We start from the raw sequence: 17142 nt of genomic DNA, 5'->3' as shown, positions 1-17142 counted from the left end.
TTTCTTGCAAACAGGTAAAATTTTATACCTTTTTTTTTTTTTTCCATTCTGAATCACTGAGTATCTATCATCTGTAGTTCTCTCATTGCAAACGTACCTATTTTGTCTTCCTTCTGTTGTGACACCGGGTGTCGTGTTATTCTATAAAAAAGGGCATTTTTGTCTTAAACTATTTGGTAAGCACAGTACAGTGAGGAAAAAAAAAACTCATCTACATAAACAGGAGTACTCAGTCCTTAAATTAAACTATGCTAAAACATCCATAGTAATGGCCAAAAGATCAGAAAAGGGAGCAAGGACAGCAACCTCTGCCCTCTCTTCTGGTAGAAAAGAACATGAAAAACAGCTAAGATAGGGTGACTATGATAGCGGTTTATAATAATCAGTAAAGTAATAATTCACAGACTACTGAAATCAAAGTTGTTGAGATTACTGTTCGGCCTAACCTTAGCGAGAGGAAGACTGCTGCTTGAACTGGAATCATTAGCATGTAGCTAAAAGAAAATGAGAAAAACAACAAACCACAACACAAACCCAAATGGTTTATTAGGAAACTAAACTTCTCATAACACAGAGACCTCTCAGAAACAGTTCATTTGGAGAGATGTGGAATCACAGTGTTTAAAAATGACAACCACAAACTCAGGCAAAATTATTTTTTTTACTGCTGGAAAAAGTCACAAAAGGTTACTTATCTATGTTCTTCTTTCCAGGCTTTTTCAAATAACTCTAAGTGTTCTGTTTACTTATTGAGGGTGATTATCTTGAAGTTCAAATATTGGCTTATAATGGTCATAGGAGTTAGATTTGGTATTTGCAGGTAAATTTAGAAAATGATATATTACATATGTTATACATATCATATATACATATCATACAAACATACATATACATATAAAATGAAATATGTTATACATATCTAAAAAATAAAAACTAAGGAACTAGTTTACATAAACTGATCATTGACATAAAGGGCATTTCAACTCTTCCTCTCTGATCACTCCTACCTCATCAGATTTTTCCTCTAGCAATCTATAGGTGGCATTTATTTCGTCCGGTTGTTGCTGTTTAAGTGACTCTTCAATATCTTCTTCCTCGTACCCCATCCTCAGCAGAATCTCTAAACAAGATGGGTAAAATACAGATTATGTGTTTTGTTTGGGTAAGAAATCATTCTGTTACAGGGTAAAACAATTTTCTTTATTTGACCTAAAAGATCACACATTTTCTAACACAAATGAGCACTTGCTTCTGAGTTACTGGGTGCTACTGTAGGAAACTACATTTAGTTAAGTTTCTAAATATGACAGAACAGATAAGCTGATTCATTACGAACATGGGCTTAACACTCCGTTATTCACATCTTAGGCATATGCATGAATCCAAACAGAAATATGTTACTTATACAAGCACAGGCACACGTAAGCATGTAGGCACAGAGTAATTACCAATGCGTTTCTCATCTCGGGTGATGGTTTCTTCTACGTAGGGTGTCAGTTTCTCCGTGTGTTCTAAGTTCACCCATTCATCATCCATGATTTTCTGAAAAGGTGAACTGTTCATTAGAAGCATAAAATAAAATATTCCGATAGTCACAATATTTAGGAAACTTTATTTTCAACATTTCACTGACCGTAGGTCAAAGGATAACTTAAATTTTTTTTTACTGTCTCAACTCCTGCTTAAAATGTCCCCGGCAAACGTTCAGTATGCCACGCAAACCAAGATAAGTTCTAAAAATACTCTAAAAACTCTCCAAAGTTGTTACTTATTTCCACGTATGTGATTACCTGGAGCGAGCGTCTTCCATGTGGGTTCACCACAAGTAAGCCCTTCAGGAGGTTCTTGCATTCTTTGGAGATACAGGAGGGGACGCTGTATTTTCCCGTTCTCACCTTCCTTATTATCTCCTGTGGACAAGGAGAGAGGAAAGAAAACTAGTGAGTCAACTTTAGGTTAAAAAACAACAGAAAACCCACTGAAACCCCTAAACTGATAGAACATTAAAAACATAAGCCCATATAATTTTATAAAACTCCTTCTAGTTTTATATATTACATGGATACAACCGCTTCCTATACCTTCGGACTGTCCCCATTAAAAGGAAGGGCGCCGGTCACAAATACATAAAGCACCACCCCTAGGCTCCAAACGTCGGCATTAGGGCCGTGATATTTCTTCCCCTCCAAGATTTCTGGAGCTACATAGAAAATGGTCCCGCAACAGGTTTGTAGTGGTGTGCCCAGCGTGAATTGGGCACTGAGTCCAAAATCCGTAATTTTGATGTTGTGCCTGGTGTCTAATAAGAGATTCTCCGGCTAGAGGGAAAACATCAAAACAGAAATAAAATTTAACCAAAATATAATTAGAACTATGCAAGATTAGACATTTCGTAAAGAAGCTTTTTGTAATGTTATAAAAGTAATATCTCCTAATTAATGAAATGAGAAAACATTTTTTTCTAGAGGAAAAATATAGGAGACAAATTTGAACTCCTAATTTTATCACATTAACAATCAATAACAGACATGAAGTGCTAGAATAATTATCCTTAATTCATATACTAATTTAAATATAACTGCCCCAACATAAAGAAAGGTTTTGACAGGTTTTTTTCTTTGTTTTATAGAGACAGGGTCTCATTCTGTCACTGAGGCTAGAGTGCAATGGTGCAATCACAGCTCACTGCAATCTCAACCTCCTGGGCTCAAGCAACCTTCCTGCCTCAGCCTGACGCATAGCTGGGATTGCAGGCGTGTGCCACCATGCCTGGCTAATTTTTAATTTTATTTTTCTTACAGAGATAGGTTTCACTATGTTGCCCAGGCTGGTCTTGAACTCCTGGCCTCAAGCAGTCCTCTTGCCTGTGCCTCCCCAAGTGCTGGGATTATGGGCCACCATGCCTGGCCCTTTGACAGATTTTTAAATTAAAAATAATCAGGGGCTTTTAAAAAAATGGGCACTTGCTTGAAGTGGATAGTCACATTTTACAAAAATTGCTACATAGCTGTAAAATGGCTATTAATGGGGAAGGAAGAATCCCAAACCCATTCAAGAGACAAATCACAGCCACTTCCATTTATTTCAACAAGTATTTACTATGTAGCTACTACACAACAGATGCTATATTAGTGTCTGGACACATAATAAACAAGACAGACAGGGCCCTGCCCTCGGGAGCCCACACTTTAGAAGGGGGAGGCAGAAAGACTCGCAGCTGCCCTGAGACCAAGTGTAGCCGAGGAGCGGCCGAAGCCTGGCGCTGAAGGGAGGGACTGCTTCCCAGAGGCGGCCATGTCGGAGCTCCAGAAGGTGCCGCTGGTCCTAACGCTCGTGCTGACGAGCGCTGTTTCAGGCGGAGCAGAGAGTCCAGAACACACAGTGTGGAGGGAGATTCAGCCAGAGAAGGCTGGGAGGACGCTCAGGGCTGAATCACAAAGGGCTGCACTCAACTAGTTTGGGTTTCCATCCTAAGGGCAATGGGAAGCCCCTGAAGAGTTGTTTATGCAGAGAAATAACAATCTCACTTGTAGTTTTAGAAAAGTCCATTCTGGGCGCAATGTGGGAAACACACGTGAGAAGAAGAGACAGGGAAAGTTGGAAGCAGAGAAGAACAGGCAGGAAACTAGTGCTATAATCAAGTATGAGATGATGGCGTCTGGCCTGGGATGGTTAAGAGACAGGAAAGTGAGTGAGGGTAAGAAATATTTAGAGAACAGCAGTAAAAGGACCTGGTGACTGAGTGGATGGCAAAGCAGAGGGACACCTGAGGGACAGCAGTCACCAGAATGAGCAGTGAAGGTTCAAGTTCAGGAAGGAAGAGTTTGGGCTTTGAACTCGCTGTACCGAGTGCCTGAGGGACACTCCGGTGAAGACAGACACCCTTCTGTCGGCTGGCCCTGGACCCTGGGAGAGCCCCGGCTGCAAGAAGGGACTTGGGGGTCCTCAGCACACAGGTGCCCCTGCAGCTAAGGGAGGAACAGGACCCCACCGAGGGCGGGCAGGAGAGGGACAAGCAAGTCAACGCTGCCATGTAAGGCGAGCAGGGTGAGGACCCGGCTAAGACATGGGTGCAGAGTGTCTGGAGAGTAGGCCGTGACTGGAAGGGGCCGAGGGTGGAGAGGACTCGTGGGGAGAGACCTGTGGACATGCGCGGGCAGCGCTGCTGCTGAGAAGAGCGGGGCGAGTGGAGGCGACAGGGAGCGGGACGAGGCGGACGCGCGGCCGTCGAGGGCCTTCCCTGTGGCCGAGACGGGGACGCGGTGCGGCTGTCCGCACATCCAGGTTCTGCCGAGACTGGGGGGTTTCTGCCCGCTGTTTCCGTTTTCTCTGTGGAGTAGGAAACCTCATCCCATGCGGGGAGGCCGTGAAAGAGTCTCACAGGCGCTGCTGTTAACAGGAGACGACGCCACCTGGAGAAGCAGAAAAGAACTCCAGGTGGCCCCGAGGCCCCTGTCCAGGCGTGACCACGCACCTCCGGAGGAAGGACCCCGCATCTCTTGGCTGTGTGGTGACTGTCCTCCACAGACAACCACCAGCACCTTAACTGAAATGTGAATCCTTCTCATGGACCTCACTTTTATTTATTTCTGATGCTCTACCAGAACTTGACTGAAAGGATCCAATTATTATGAGACTGACTTTTCCCTTATTATGTTTAAGACAAAATCTAATGTGCGCCGCACTTGTGATGAGAGAACTGAACACGTGCGGGCAGAGCGCACACTTAGGACACTTCCACGCACCTTCAGATCCCTGTGCACCACCGACATCCTGTGGCAGTAATCCACCGCCGAGACCACCTGGACAAGGAGACACGGAAGGGTCAGTTCTCACAGCTGCAGATGCGTGATTAACATGAAATAACTTCGTACTGTTCACACGTGCAAAATGCTCAGTGAGCACCTCAGTGTGTGGATTTCTAAAAGCAATTTTCTTGTGCTTTCAACTTTTCAATCTAGAGAAATTCAGGGGTGAGGGCAAGAAGAGATAGGTGAGGCTGTCATTCCTGTTCTCTCCAGTTCTAACTGCGAATTTCTTCTTGGACTCTTCCTGCTGACATTCCACTTGTTTTGGAGCGTAACGCCGGCATCCAACCAACCGCCTGCATCTGGGGGCCCTGGCTGCCCCCAGGCCCAGGGCCAGATGGCTCTGGTGCAGCCTTCCCACGACTGTGTAACCAACTCAGAACCAAAGTATGCATAGTTAGTGGACTTACTTCACCCTCTGAGGCTCAGGTTCCTCTTCCTTAAAATGGAGGCGTGCGTGTTGTGCTGCGGCGCGCTAGGAAGAGTGCCACGCGCACTGTTGACAGGGACCCCACTTCCTGCACACAGTGTGCGTTAGTGGAGCTGCCATTATTCCTGTGGTCAGCACGTTAACTACATTGTCTTACTGCCATTTCACATCTACTGGTAACTTTTTAAAACAGTCTCTTTTTCTAATGTTAAAGTTTTATATGCTCATTATAAAAATTTTAGGAAACATAGAAAAGTATATACAAATATATGCCCGTATTACCACTAAAGAAGGAAGCATCTCTTATTGTTTTGTATTTGCTTCTAGTCTTTTCTCTGGTATTTTGCATGTATATTTATTAATATTCATTTTTTATTTTTGAGACAGGGTCTTGCTATGTTGTCTCAGGATGGTTTCAAATTCCTCTGCACAAGCAATCTTCCCACCTCAGCCTCCTGGGTAGCTGGGCTTATACGTGTGCGCCACATTCTTAGGCTATGAACAATGACTTCTAAAGAAGGTTGAGAACCTGGATGTTGTCTAGGTTAAAATACGAGTGTTAGCCTAACTCACTTGCAGTCATATATGAAAGAACAGAGGCACTAACACTGCCAGCCCACCAAGAAAGAGGTAGGTAAAAAAGATAGATCCAGGAGTCTATTCTCTTTCTCTGAAAAGAACAAGAGCTCAACCAAAAAACTAAAATGGCATAAGTATTAACCAGGCTGGGAATGGTGAAGGAAAACCCACCTGCTCATGAATATGGAAAGAAGGGCCTATGATCCTTGTCATAAACAGGAAAACTTTTTTTCTTTAGTCAAAGAAATGATGACTTACAAGCTCCTGGAATGCATGGCAATTAGAAACAGAAAAAGCAGAAGCACCAGTATCATGCTTGATTCTCCAGGTCTAAAGGAGCAGTCTTAGGCAAACACCGCAGTAAGGAGAAGGGACAACATTAATACCAAGCACTGTAAACGAAGCCATTAATTGTAAAAGCGCGCGCACACACACACACACACATCCCATCTGTCCTGGTCTAACTAATAGGTTCCTCCAATAAAGGCTTCAGAATTTCTGCAGGGAATTTAAAATAAAAACAGAAGCTGGGCACAGTGGCACATGCCTGTAGTCGCAGCTACTCGGGAGGCTGAGGTGAGTAGATCGCTTGAGCCCAGGAGTTTGAATCCAGCCTGAGCAACACAGTGAGACCCTTGTCTCTTAACAAAACAACAACAAGCCCAGAGTCATGGCCTCAAGGTTGAGGTGAGTAAAGGTCTAAGCCTTTCTGAAGAGTTGGACCCCAGCAGGTGGCAGATGGGGCTGGGTAGAGACGGCAGAGAACCGCAGCTGTGGGGTGAAGCGCCAACTGCTTCCTTGGAGAGGGTCCGGACGCAGGCGTGCTCTTGCTGGCTGACATTAGCCTTTCCTCATGCTCAATAAGCCATATTCACATAAATGTTTGCAAGTCAGATTCTTCTGAGTAGGAGCAAAATTAAGTTGTATAAAGCAAAAATATTGGCTAATTTATAAAAGTGAAGAGTACAGTTATGAAAAGGGGCAGATTGGTTTTCTAGTAAATATCTGAGTTTCCTTTCATACACCACAGAATAAAATATTAGAACTGGAAAGAATGACAGAATTCATCGAGTAGAATTTCCTCTTTTTATAGCTAGAAAAAGCTGAGGATCAGGGAAGTTACTTTCAACTTTGATATTTAATAGATTTTAATTCAAAGTACCATTAGGATTTCTTAAGCTTTTAAATTTAGCAACAACAGAAGTTAGGAAACTTAGAAACGAGTCCTTAACTATAAATATCCAACTAAACAAATCAAAGGAGGCACTGTTAGGAGAAAACTTGAAAATCAGCTAAAAACACCTTTCCAAATGCGAAGCTTTAAGTCTCCTATCTGTTATGACAAACGTATATGTGTGGAAAACAAAACTGAAAGGTTCTGAGAGAAATGAGGCCCCACTGCCATTTCAATGTGGACCTTGTAACTGGGAGCAGACAGAGTTCATTTAAAAGCAGGAAAGCACTTGCTCCTTTCCTCCATTCAATCAGCGGTTGCCAAATCAGGGCCTATATGGGCCACATCTGGCTCATCCCAGTTTTTGTAAATAAAGCTTTATTGGAATACAGTCATGTTCATTCATTTAGTGTTGTCTACAGTTGCTTCTATGCTGTAACAGGAGAGCTACATAGTTGCAACAGAGACTATATGGACCACAAAGCCTAAAATGGTCACTATGTGGCCCTTTACATAAAGAGTTTGCTGATTCCTAGTCTAAATAATAGCAGGACATAATGATTACAACATTGAGGTTTGAAGTCAGAGGGCCTGGGTCTCTGAATCTATGGAAGGTCTGCTACTTGCACTGAATTCTGGGCAAGTTATGTAATCTTCTCATCTCTTAGTTGTGTGGAGCAAATGGGCATAATGCTTCTTAACTCACAAGGCTGCTGCAAGATTCACATTGATGTAGCTAAAGTACTCATCCCAGTGTCTGGCATGGTCAATCAGTAATAGTAATTATTACTAATAAAGACAGAAGGGTTAAGTCACCTCTATGCTTAAAACCTGCTCATTAAAACCCCTGTGTCCTTAAAGAGCAACGTAAAGACAAGCAAAGAGGAAAATCACTAACTAACAGATTCAGTTCTATTTGGTCTTGGCTTATGTAAGACAAAACTCATAAATTTTGGGATTGTGCCATTCTTCTTGCTAAAAACTTTGAAATGGCTTTAATTGATGTAATCCTAAATATTACATCTATAGCTCTAGATTTTTAAGGCTCAATAGTCAAAAGTGAAAGTTAAGAGTGAGATTAATGTTGACTTCACAAAGCTAGGAACAGGGCCCATGGCGACCTCTCTAGCGCAGTACCTTAGGTATGAAGGGCACCTAATATGATTTCTCCAGCTGAATGGCCAATGTCTGCCACCCAGTGAGCCTTCTAAGCACTTACGGAGGCTAACACTTTTTGCTTCAGGGTCTAAGCATGATAACTTTATTAAATTAACAAACTAAAGATGCAATGATTCCTACCTGGCGAAACTTCTCCCTGGCCTCCTCCTCATGCATTCTCCCCACCTCTTGTAAATAATCATATACATCGCCTACAATTGAGAGAAATAAAGGTAAGCAGAAGGCCCACTCTGAGCATTAATTTTCCCATTTGATAATGTGTCACTTTTAGCAATGTTCTCATTATTAAACATAGGAATGAAGTCAGACAGAAATATGTAGAGTTTAAGCTGGTCTTAAGTTTAGCCATAGGCATGTAAGTTCACCACTAAAATCTTTAAACTGGAGAAAAGCCTTAGAAAGGAGGATTCTGAAACAGGCCACGATGTGGATGAACCTTGAAGACCTTATGCTGAGTGGAATGCACCAGTCCCAAAAGGACAAATACTGCAGTCCCTACATGAGGCACCTGGAGCAGCCAGACTCACACAGGCAGACAGAATGGTGGTTGCCAGGAGCTGGGGAGGGGACATGAGGGGTTAGTGGTTAGCTTTGGTAAGATGAAAAAGTTCTGGAGATGGATGGTGGTGAGGGCTGCAAAGCAATGTGAACATACTTAAAGCCACTGAACTGTACACTCGAATGGTTACAATGGTAAATTTTATGTGATGTGTATTTTCCCACAATAAAAAATCCAGGGTCTTGGCTTTTATCAGTTAACAAAGCTAATAGTGAAACACTTAATGGCAACCCATAGAATTGCTAAGAGTCAGCTTTTTTACTCTCATCCTAGTATATTATGACTCTGGATGTTAAATGAAACCTTAACAATTATATGGGAAGTGTGGTTCTGTATTCTTTTAAAAAGGAATAAAGAAAAAAACCCCAATATATAATATATAAATGCTCTTACCATGACTGGCGTATTCCATCACCATGTAGATGGTGGTCGTGGTGTTTATCACTTCATATAGTTGCACTGGGGGAGGGGGAAGGATACAGGAGAAAAAGAAACCAATGTCTGGATGCACAAGCCATGCACATATAAACTGACTCTCAAAAGCAACTCTTTCCCTGTTCAAGATTTTAATAGCTGGCCCTCTCAAAAATGGTATTGGGGAATTTTAGCAAATATTATAACAATTTTCATAAAAGCATGGAATTCCATAACAATGAAGATCATTTCTGGGTACTCAGTGAGACTTCAGTATGCGTTCAGCAGTGGAGCAAGGGCTATCTGTGCTTGCTTCTTCCTCTGTCGTTGCTGTCAGTGCCCTTTATTTGCTTCTTGGCTACCTGCCCTCTCACCAGCTCACTCTCTGCACCTTTGGAAAAGCGGTCTCATTTCTCGAAACCTGCAGCAATCGCTCAGCTCTACTAACTCCTACAACTGCACATCCATTCACTTGTCGTTATGGCTTTAAGGATATAATTCCACTTCAGCCCTTTGATGCTTAGGAAACTTAGCACAACTCCCAAAGAACAAGTTTCCTTTATTACTATTCAGAAGCCAGAGAGGAAAGACGTAGAAATGATTATACTGCTATTAACTGGGAAAAAACAAAACAAAACAACTTTTCCTAAGGAATGATTTTCAGCAAGTCAGTGTGATTTTGCTACAGCCGTCCCTTGTTACAGATAGAACTATTTCTCTTGCTGCTAATTCATAAAACTGTAACACATCAATTAGAAAGATACACATTTTTAAATGCAACTAAAGCAAATCTGTGAAGCTATCAAGTCACCACTGTGCGTATCTACTTGATTGTGTTAATACTTACTTTAAAATGAAATTTACAGAAAAAGGCAGGGGACACACTAATCTTTTATATTGCAGGTGATTTTCTGATTCTTTCATGGAGTATTAGGCCAAACAAGTGCCTCCCATAGTAGTCAATAAATGTTTGACGAACTCATGAATAAAACCATCATACTGTTCCTTAGACTCTGATATGTTCAAATTGCCAAGAAAAACCATTTAAGAAAGTTCAGCAATACATGGCTGCTGAACAGCATAAAAATAAAACCTTTCTCATACACCAATGCACATTTTGGCTCTTTGGAGAAAACTATTTTTTTTTTTTTATTTTTTTTTTGTTTTTTTTTTTGAGACAGAGTCTCACTTTGTTGCCCAGGCTAGAGTGAGTGCCGTGGCGTCAGCCTGGCTCACAGCAACCTCAATCTCCGGGGCTCAGCGATCCTACTGCCTCAGCCTCCCGAGTAGCTGGGACTACAGGCATGCACCACCATGCCCGGCTAATTTTTTGTATATATATTTTTAGTTGGTCAATTAATTTATTTCTATTTTTGGTAGAGACGGGGTCTCGCTCAGGCTGGTTTTGAACTCCTGACCTTGAGCAATCCGCCCGCCTCGGCCTCCCAAAGTGCTAGGATTACAGGCGTGAGCCACCACGCCCGGCTGGAGAAAACTATTTTAATGCAAAATGAATTTTTAAAAATTTCAATCTATTATCAAAGATATACCATTTAGTAAGTAAAGAACTCTAATCAGTATAACTGAAGTAATTAAAGGACAAAATAAATATGTTTATGTTAGCTAGTCCTAGTTAATAGTGATAAAGTTTTCTCATGAAAAGCTGGAATGTGAAATCCAGAGTTGGCTGGGCTGGGTGGCCCAAAGGGTTGAAAGGAAAGGCAGACAAAGGAGGTTTTCTTCCTGCTATTTTCTTCCTGCCTCCCTGTGATTATCCTGTTCTTCAAACATCCTGTATTTCACTGATTCTAAGATCTCTAATTTAATTAATATCCCTGATATTAGGATGATGTATTGGTAGCATTTTCCTTTCTTAGTAGTATATAAAAAAATAATGTCTTTTTTTTTTTTTTATTTTGGCATATTATGGGGGTACAGATTTTAAGGTTTCAATAAATGCCCATTCCCCCCCTCCCCCCAAAAGTCTGAGTCTCCATCATGACCATCCCCCAGATGGTGCACATCTCACTCACTATGTATGTATATACCCGCCCCCCTCCCCCCTCCCACCTGCCCAATACCCTATTACTGTAGCACCTATGTGTCTACTTAGGTGCTACTCAGTTAATACCAGTTTGCTGGAGAATATATCTGGTGCTTGTTTTTCCATTCTTGGGATACTTCACTTAGTAGTATGGGTTCCAGCTCTAACCAGGAAAATATAAGGTGTGCTATATCACCATTGTTTCTTAGAGCTGAATAGTACTCCATGGTGTACATATACCACATTTTATTAATCCATTCTTTGATTGATGGGCACTTGGGCTGTTTCCACAGCCTTGCAATTATGAATTGTGCTGCTATAAACATTCGAGTGCAGGTGTCTTTTTTGTAGAGTGTCACTGGATCATTTGGGTAGATGCCCAGCAATGGGATTGCTGGATCAAATGGTAGATTCACTAGAATATACTTAGAACTCACGAAAATTAGGAAGAAAAAATCAAATAACCCCATTAAAAAGTGGGCAAAGGACTTGAACAGAAATTTTTCTAAAGAAGACAGAAGAATGGCCAACAAACATATGAAGAAATGCTCAACATCTCTAATCATCAGGGAAATGCAAATCAAAACCACAATGAGATATCACTTAACCCCAGTGAGAATGGCCTTTATCAAAAAATCTCCAAAAAATAATGTCTTTTTAATGATGGTAGCTTAGATTTGACAAAACAGAGCCTAAGCCTTTTGTTAAAGTATACAATCAAAACCAGCAGTTCTGTGTCAAAGCTTTTTCCTGCCTGTGTTTCCATGTTATTCTTACATTCCATGTGCCTGAAGCACTCTTGATAGGCTAACTTTAACACTAAATGTTACCATTCTCATTTCCTACAGTTGATGTTGATAGCAAACTTATATGGACTATCTTAAGAGTGATTTCACTCTTGAAATACTATTTTTAGATTGTAGGAGCTATCACTGACATAAAAATACATTTTGAGATATATATTATATATAAAGCAGTTAAATAATTTAAAAAGAGCCTTATGATATATGTAGGATCAAAAGTTTTCATTATATATATATAGTGTAGGGTGAGTATTCAGTATTTGCACATGTTCATTTTGTTCTTATAATTACTATGAGGGGAGGTATTTCCTCATCTTTAAACCGACCTCACAGCACCCAACTCAGAGTTCTACACACAGAGGGCACATGAAACAAATCTTCGCTTTATAAAAGAATTCCTGTCAAAATCCCTTTCAATAGCAAGTATCCCATCTTTTAAATATGATTCAGTATACAGGTATTTTCTGTGGAACGTAGTCACAGCACAAAGTATACCCTTGAAAATATTAATTCCTTTTTTCTCTTTTTTTAGAGAGAGAGAGAGAGAGAGAGAAAGAGAGAGATTTATTTTAAGGAGTCAGCTCATGATATCATGGGGGCTAGCAGGTCCAAAATCTGCAAGGCAGGCTGGAGACCCAGCAAAATATTGATGTTGCAGCCTTGGGTCAGAAGACAGTCTGGAGGCAGAATTCCTGAAAATATTAATTCTGACTTCTTATAATTCCCTTCTCTCTACTAATGAAATATAATTATATTTTCTAATACATTAATCAGAAAATTATAGTTATTATGATTATAGATTCAAATGTTTAATACCTAAGCTTTTAAATCTCTCTTCAGTAATTTCAAAAAGTTAACACAAATGATCAAAAGTTTGGATATGTATTCTATTCCCCAACCTGGGGTAGGGGAAGGGAACAAGTCTCTTTCTACCATTTCTTGAATACATATTTAGCTTTATGACATGCTTTCAACAATGCATTTAGACCCAAAAGTATTCTAAATAGCAGAAAGTACCTATATGCGGATGGCGTAACATCGTCATAATTTTGATCTCTCGGTAGATCTACAAAACAAAACAATACCCCAATATAAGTTATTAAATATTATATTCTACCAACACAATATAAATGTAAATTATCTCTTAGGTAATACATTTATTGCTAATGTTTATTATTCAATATCTAAGACTAATACAAAAGTCTAGAGTCACTCTGAAGTAGCTTTATAAGTTATCAAATACTTTCATTTATGAAAAACAGCATAGGTCTCAAAGAGGGAGGATACACTCTTTCACTTTGCTATCTTGAAAACGTAAGAGTAGACCCAGGCAAGGCTAGTTTTATTATGATTAAATTTAGTCTGATTCACTGTCTACTCAGGGGTCCCAATTCTGTATGGTCCCAGTAAATTACACCATGAGCATATTAGATTTATAATTCCAAATAATTCTATGAGAATATTTGGAACAAACCCACCTTGGGAAACCTCACTAGAGATGACAGGTAATTTAGCACGGAGGCTGTGATAGTCTGCTACATTAGCGACCCTAATGAGTCACCCCTCACAGGTCCATGCTTCTGTGGAGTGCCTCTTCCATACTGACAGGAGGTGTGGCCATGCGGCATGCTTGGGCCAACAGGGTGTTAGCAAATCCAAAGCAAGCAGAGGCTGGGTAAGAGGTTAGGCATGGCGGGGCTTGCTCTCTTGAGCAGTGTAAAGACGCTGGTCAAGCCTCTGTGAGGATGAAGGGTGGTGTGTAGGCAGAGAGACCGGCTGTCCCGATTGCATCCAGCCCCCGCCGACCCACCAGCTGAATGCAGCCACACAAGTGGACCCTGGTGAGACCTTACGAAGAATCGCCCTGCCAAGGCCAGCAGAGCGGCCAGCAGAGTAAGGAGAGACATCGAATTGTTGCTGTATATTCACGTATTATAAATTCAGAGAAGGGTCATATTATCATGGCCTGGGTTAATATGACCTCAAAAAAATACAGAATTATACAGGCCACCGTATTCAACTCCCTTGCAAACAAGAGGATGCCAGGATAAGAAAGAAAAAGATCTTCCAAGGCCCTGCTCTCTTTCTATGGGGAATCTGACCAGAACCTGGTCGACCCGGGATACTAGCACCCACCCAGCAGGCAAGGGCTGGGAAAAGCCTCGACAGAGGAGGAGCAGCTGGCCACGTGGGAAGGAAGCTGGTGGGAGCTCACTGGACTCTTGCTGCACTTGTCCCTATCCACTGGGTCTCACCTAGAATTGAATCAGCAGCTCAGGGGAGGTGGGCATGGGTGGGATTTGACAGACCGAAGCTGTGAACCTGAGCTCAGAACTGAAAAGCATGGAATCGGATGAATAGCCTTTCCTGTCTGAAATACTGGCTTGTTTTTAAAGGCAGGAGCCTTTTATCTCCAACATAAATACTCCCCTAGCTGTTGTGGTCGCTCCCACATTTTGTGTTCCGAGATGACAAGACGGCCACCCACATCCCTGTTGACCATTCAGGCTTGAGTTCTTTCTAGCTTCCCTCTGTCAAGCTAACACAAAAATCCTGTTTTCCAATCCACTATAGTTGAGTTGGTAGTTTTAATTTGAATCTCCCAATTACTTCCACAACTGCTAAATTAGAAAATCTCCAATTTAGACACCATATCAATATAGCTCAGGATACTGCACTTAGAGTGACACCCCGACCATGGCCATGGCAACTCTGCACCCTGTAGCCTCTACTTACCCTCCAGCATCAGCTCTGGTCACCCCAACTCCTTTCAGTTACTAGAACACATTAATACTAAGTTCTTTTAAGTCTCTTCTCCCTTTTCATCCTTGAAGTCTCAGGCAGAATCTCTGGAAACTTATATATCTAGGTCTCCTTTGTTTTCCATCATAGCCGTCTGTTCACTTCTCCCCTAGAATGCCCTTCAAGTTGTGATGACACATCTTTGTGCACCTTTTGTCATCACCCTGACATGCACGGGGAGCGTGCCTGTCTCCCTTCACTGCACCTAAAGCCAACCTGGCACACAGCAGGGACGCCTCTGTCTGACAGACGCTTGCATGACAGCAGTCCCTGCCGAAAAGCGTGGTTTGCGCAGCCTCCTCCGCACCCCAGTGACCACACTGCTTGTGAAACCTACACAGCAAAATGCTCGTCACAGAGTCATCGTGATTCTGAAGGCCGAAGAGCAGGTCAAATGAAGGCAATCATTTAAAATCCCACTAGCAGTGCAGTGGAATGGAACCAAAGTGAATTAGAGCCAAAGAGCAGGGAAAAGATGGGCTCTGATAGGAATTTAAGGGAGGGAACACTCACTTCTGTCGCAGACAGCAGGCACTGGGGAGGTACTAGACTTATGCAGGACTGAAAAAAACGATGTCCACAGTTGAAAATGCCGTACAAGTGCTCTGCATATGTGAGCAAGGGTGGGGAGGTGCAACCAATTAAGGTATTTAAGGAAGACGAGGACCAAGTGACCCACTCTGGCCAGCGCAGTGTGTCCAAGTGTGGACTCTAGGCCGCCTGCAACAGACTCTCCACGGCGCCTGTGCAAACGGCAGGTCCAGGGTCCCACCTGTCACTGGATATGAAATGAGGCCTCAGAATCCTACTTTTCACAAGAAGCTCAGGTGTGGTGGTTTTAAAGTATGTCCATAAATTCCTCCCCTCAAAAGGCAGAACTTAACATCCCTTCCTTCGAGTGTGGGCCGGACTTAGTGGCCTGCTCCAATCGACAGCATACGGCAGAAGCGACAGCAGGGACTTCAGGGACTGACCAGACCCTAGCAGGCACTGCAGCTCCCTCCTTGCTCTGACAAGTCACTTGCTCCAGTGTCATAAAGACATTCAAGCACCTTCACGGACAGACCCACGTGGCCACGCAGCGAGGCCTGTGCCCACACCCGGCGAGGACCTGCGGTCCCAGCGACAGCCACGTGAGTGCCCCTGGACAGCGGGCGTGCCAGCCCGGGCAGGTCTTTGGATGACTGTAGCCGCGGCCGGCATCCGGCCGAAGCCCCTGCAGACAGCAGAGCCTGAGTCAGAACTGCCCGGCCACGTCACTCCCAAATGCCTGACTCAGAAACGGAGAGATGGAAAGTGTTTTTTTCTGGAAGTTCTGGAGGAGGATTTTTAAGCAGCAGTAGATAGCACAGCACACACCACACTGAAGTTTGCAAAGTCCCGAGTCACAGCAGAGGTCACACCGGGAATGCACCAGGAAAACACAAAGGACAGAGGACGGGGCCAGACAGAGAGGGCGAGTAGAAGCTCACTCCCGTGGGCAGAAAGAGCAGCCAAAGACTCCCCAGTGGAGCAGCGTCAGGATGTCGCCAAGATGGCTTTCCGCATCCACCTCACTATCAGAATTGCGTATTAGGCAGAAACTGGCCACGCTGGGGCGGGAACGCTGTGCGATGTGAGGCGAGGGGGACGGGGAAGAAGCAGTTGCCAGTTACCAAGTGCTGGCTGTGTCTGACGCACAGAGCCAGTGGCTCCACGTCTGTGACCTTATTTGACTTAATCATCACAATTCCAGCAGGCGAATATGATCCTCTGCAATTTACAGAGAAGGAAGACTGGGGCAGGTGAAGCAGCTCCTTCGAACCCCAGCTAGTCTGCGCGGGAGCCGGGATTCCAGCTCTGAGATGTCTGGCTTCAAAGTCATGCTCATCTCAGGATTCCACGCTGCTACCTTAGAAATTCCCTGCTAAAATAATCAACAACTTTAAGCTGCTGATATAGAAAAGTCCAGAGTAACACGTGGGCATAGAACTTTTTAAAAAGTTGACAATTTGTGTTGAGAAATATGAAGAATTAATGCGATGTGGCTCATAAGACCGTTATTTTATTGTATAACCCTATGTTGCTATATTAAAGACAGAAACAGGAGTTTGCAGGATTTTGCTCTAAAGGAATGTGTGGACTCAACGGTTCACTTATTAGAGAGGCTGCTATCATGGGAGAGCTCTCAAATCTCCAGTAGGGATGTTTTCCAGGAAGGCTTCCTGGTATCTCAAAATCTGTGAGCTTCCCTATGTCTTGAAAGACAAGGCAAATATGGCCCACAGGATGGGAGCTGGAGACAGTGAGTGCCCTTTGCCCAGAGATGCGCCCCAGTCGTTATAAACAACCTGTTTTATAGAGATGGGCT

The 17142-nt window shown here is 42.8% G+C and overlaps 1 protein-coding gene across 1 annotated transcript in view; it reads right to left on the bottom strand.

The window, feature by feature from the left end:
• The window catches only part of LOC105881324 (MAP/microtubule affinity-regulating kinase 3-like), a 41298-nt gene that overhangs the window by 16346 nt on the left and 7810 nt on the right, over nucleotides 1–17142 (bottom strand). The window contains exons 3-11 of the mRNA XM_076008520.1: nucleotides 13008–13056; nucleotides 9123–9188; nucleotides 8291–8361; nucleotides 4746–4802; nucleotides 2082–2318; nucleotides 1791–1910; nucleotides 1449–1542; nucleotides 1008–1120; nucleotides 98–141 (exon numbers count right to left, since the gene is read on the bottom strand). Of these exons, the coding sequence (XP_075864635.1) occupies nucleotides 98–141; nucleotides 1008–1120; nucleotides 1449–1542; nucleotides 1791–1910; nucleotides 2082–2318; nucleotides 4746–4802; nucleotides 8291–8361; nucleotides 9123–9188; nucleotides 13008–13056 (851 nt within the window). The remainder of the gene's footprint in view (nucleotides 1–97; nucleotides 142–1007; nucleotides 1121–1448; nucleotides 1543–1790; nucleotides 1911–2081; nucleotides 2319–4745; nucleotides 4803–8290; nucleotides 8362–9122; nucleotides 9189–13007; nucleotides 13057–17142) is intronic.

This window comes from Microcebus murinus, chromosome 12 (assembly GCF_040939455.1).
Source record: "Microcebus murinus isolate Inina chromosome 12, M.murinus_Inina_mat1.0, whole genome shotgun sequence".
Classification (NCBI taxonomy): Eukaryota; Metazoa; Chordata; class Mammalia; order Primates; family Cheirogaleidae; genus Microcebus; species Microcebus murinus.
Note: the sequence above shows the minus strand (reverse complement) of the source record. Positions and strands in the feature narration are given on the sequence as shown.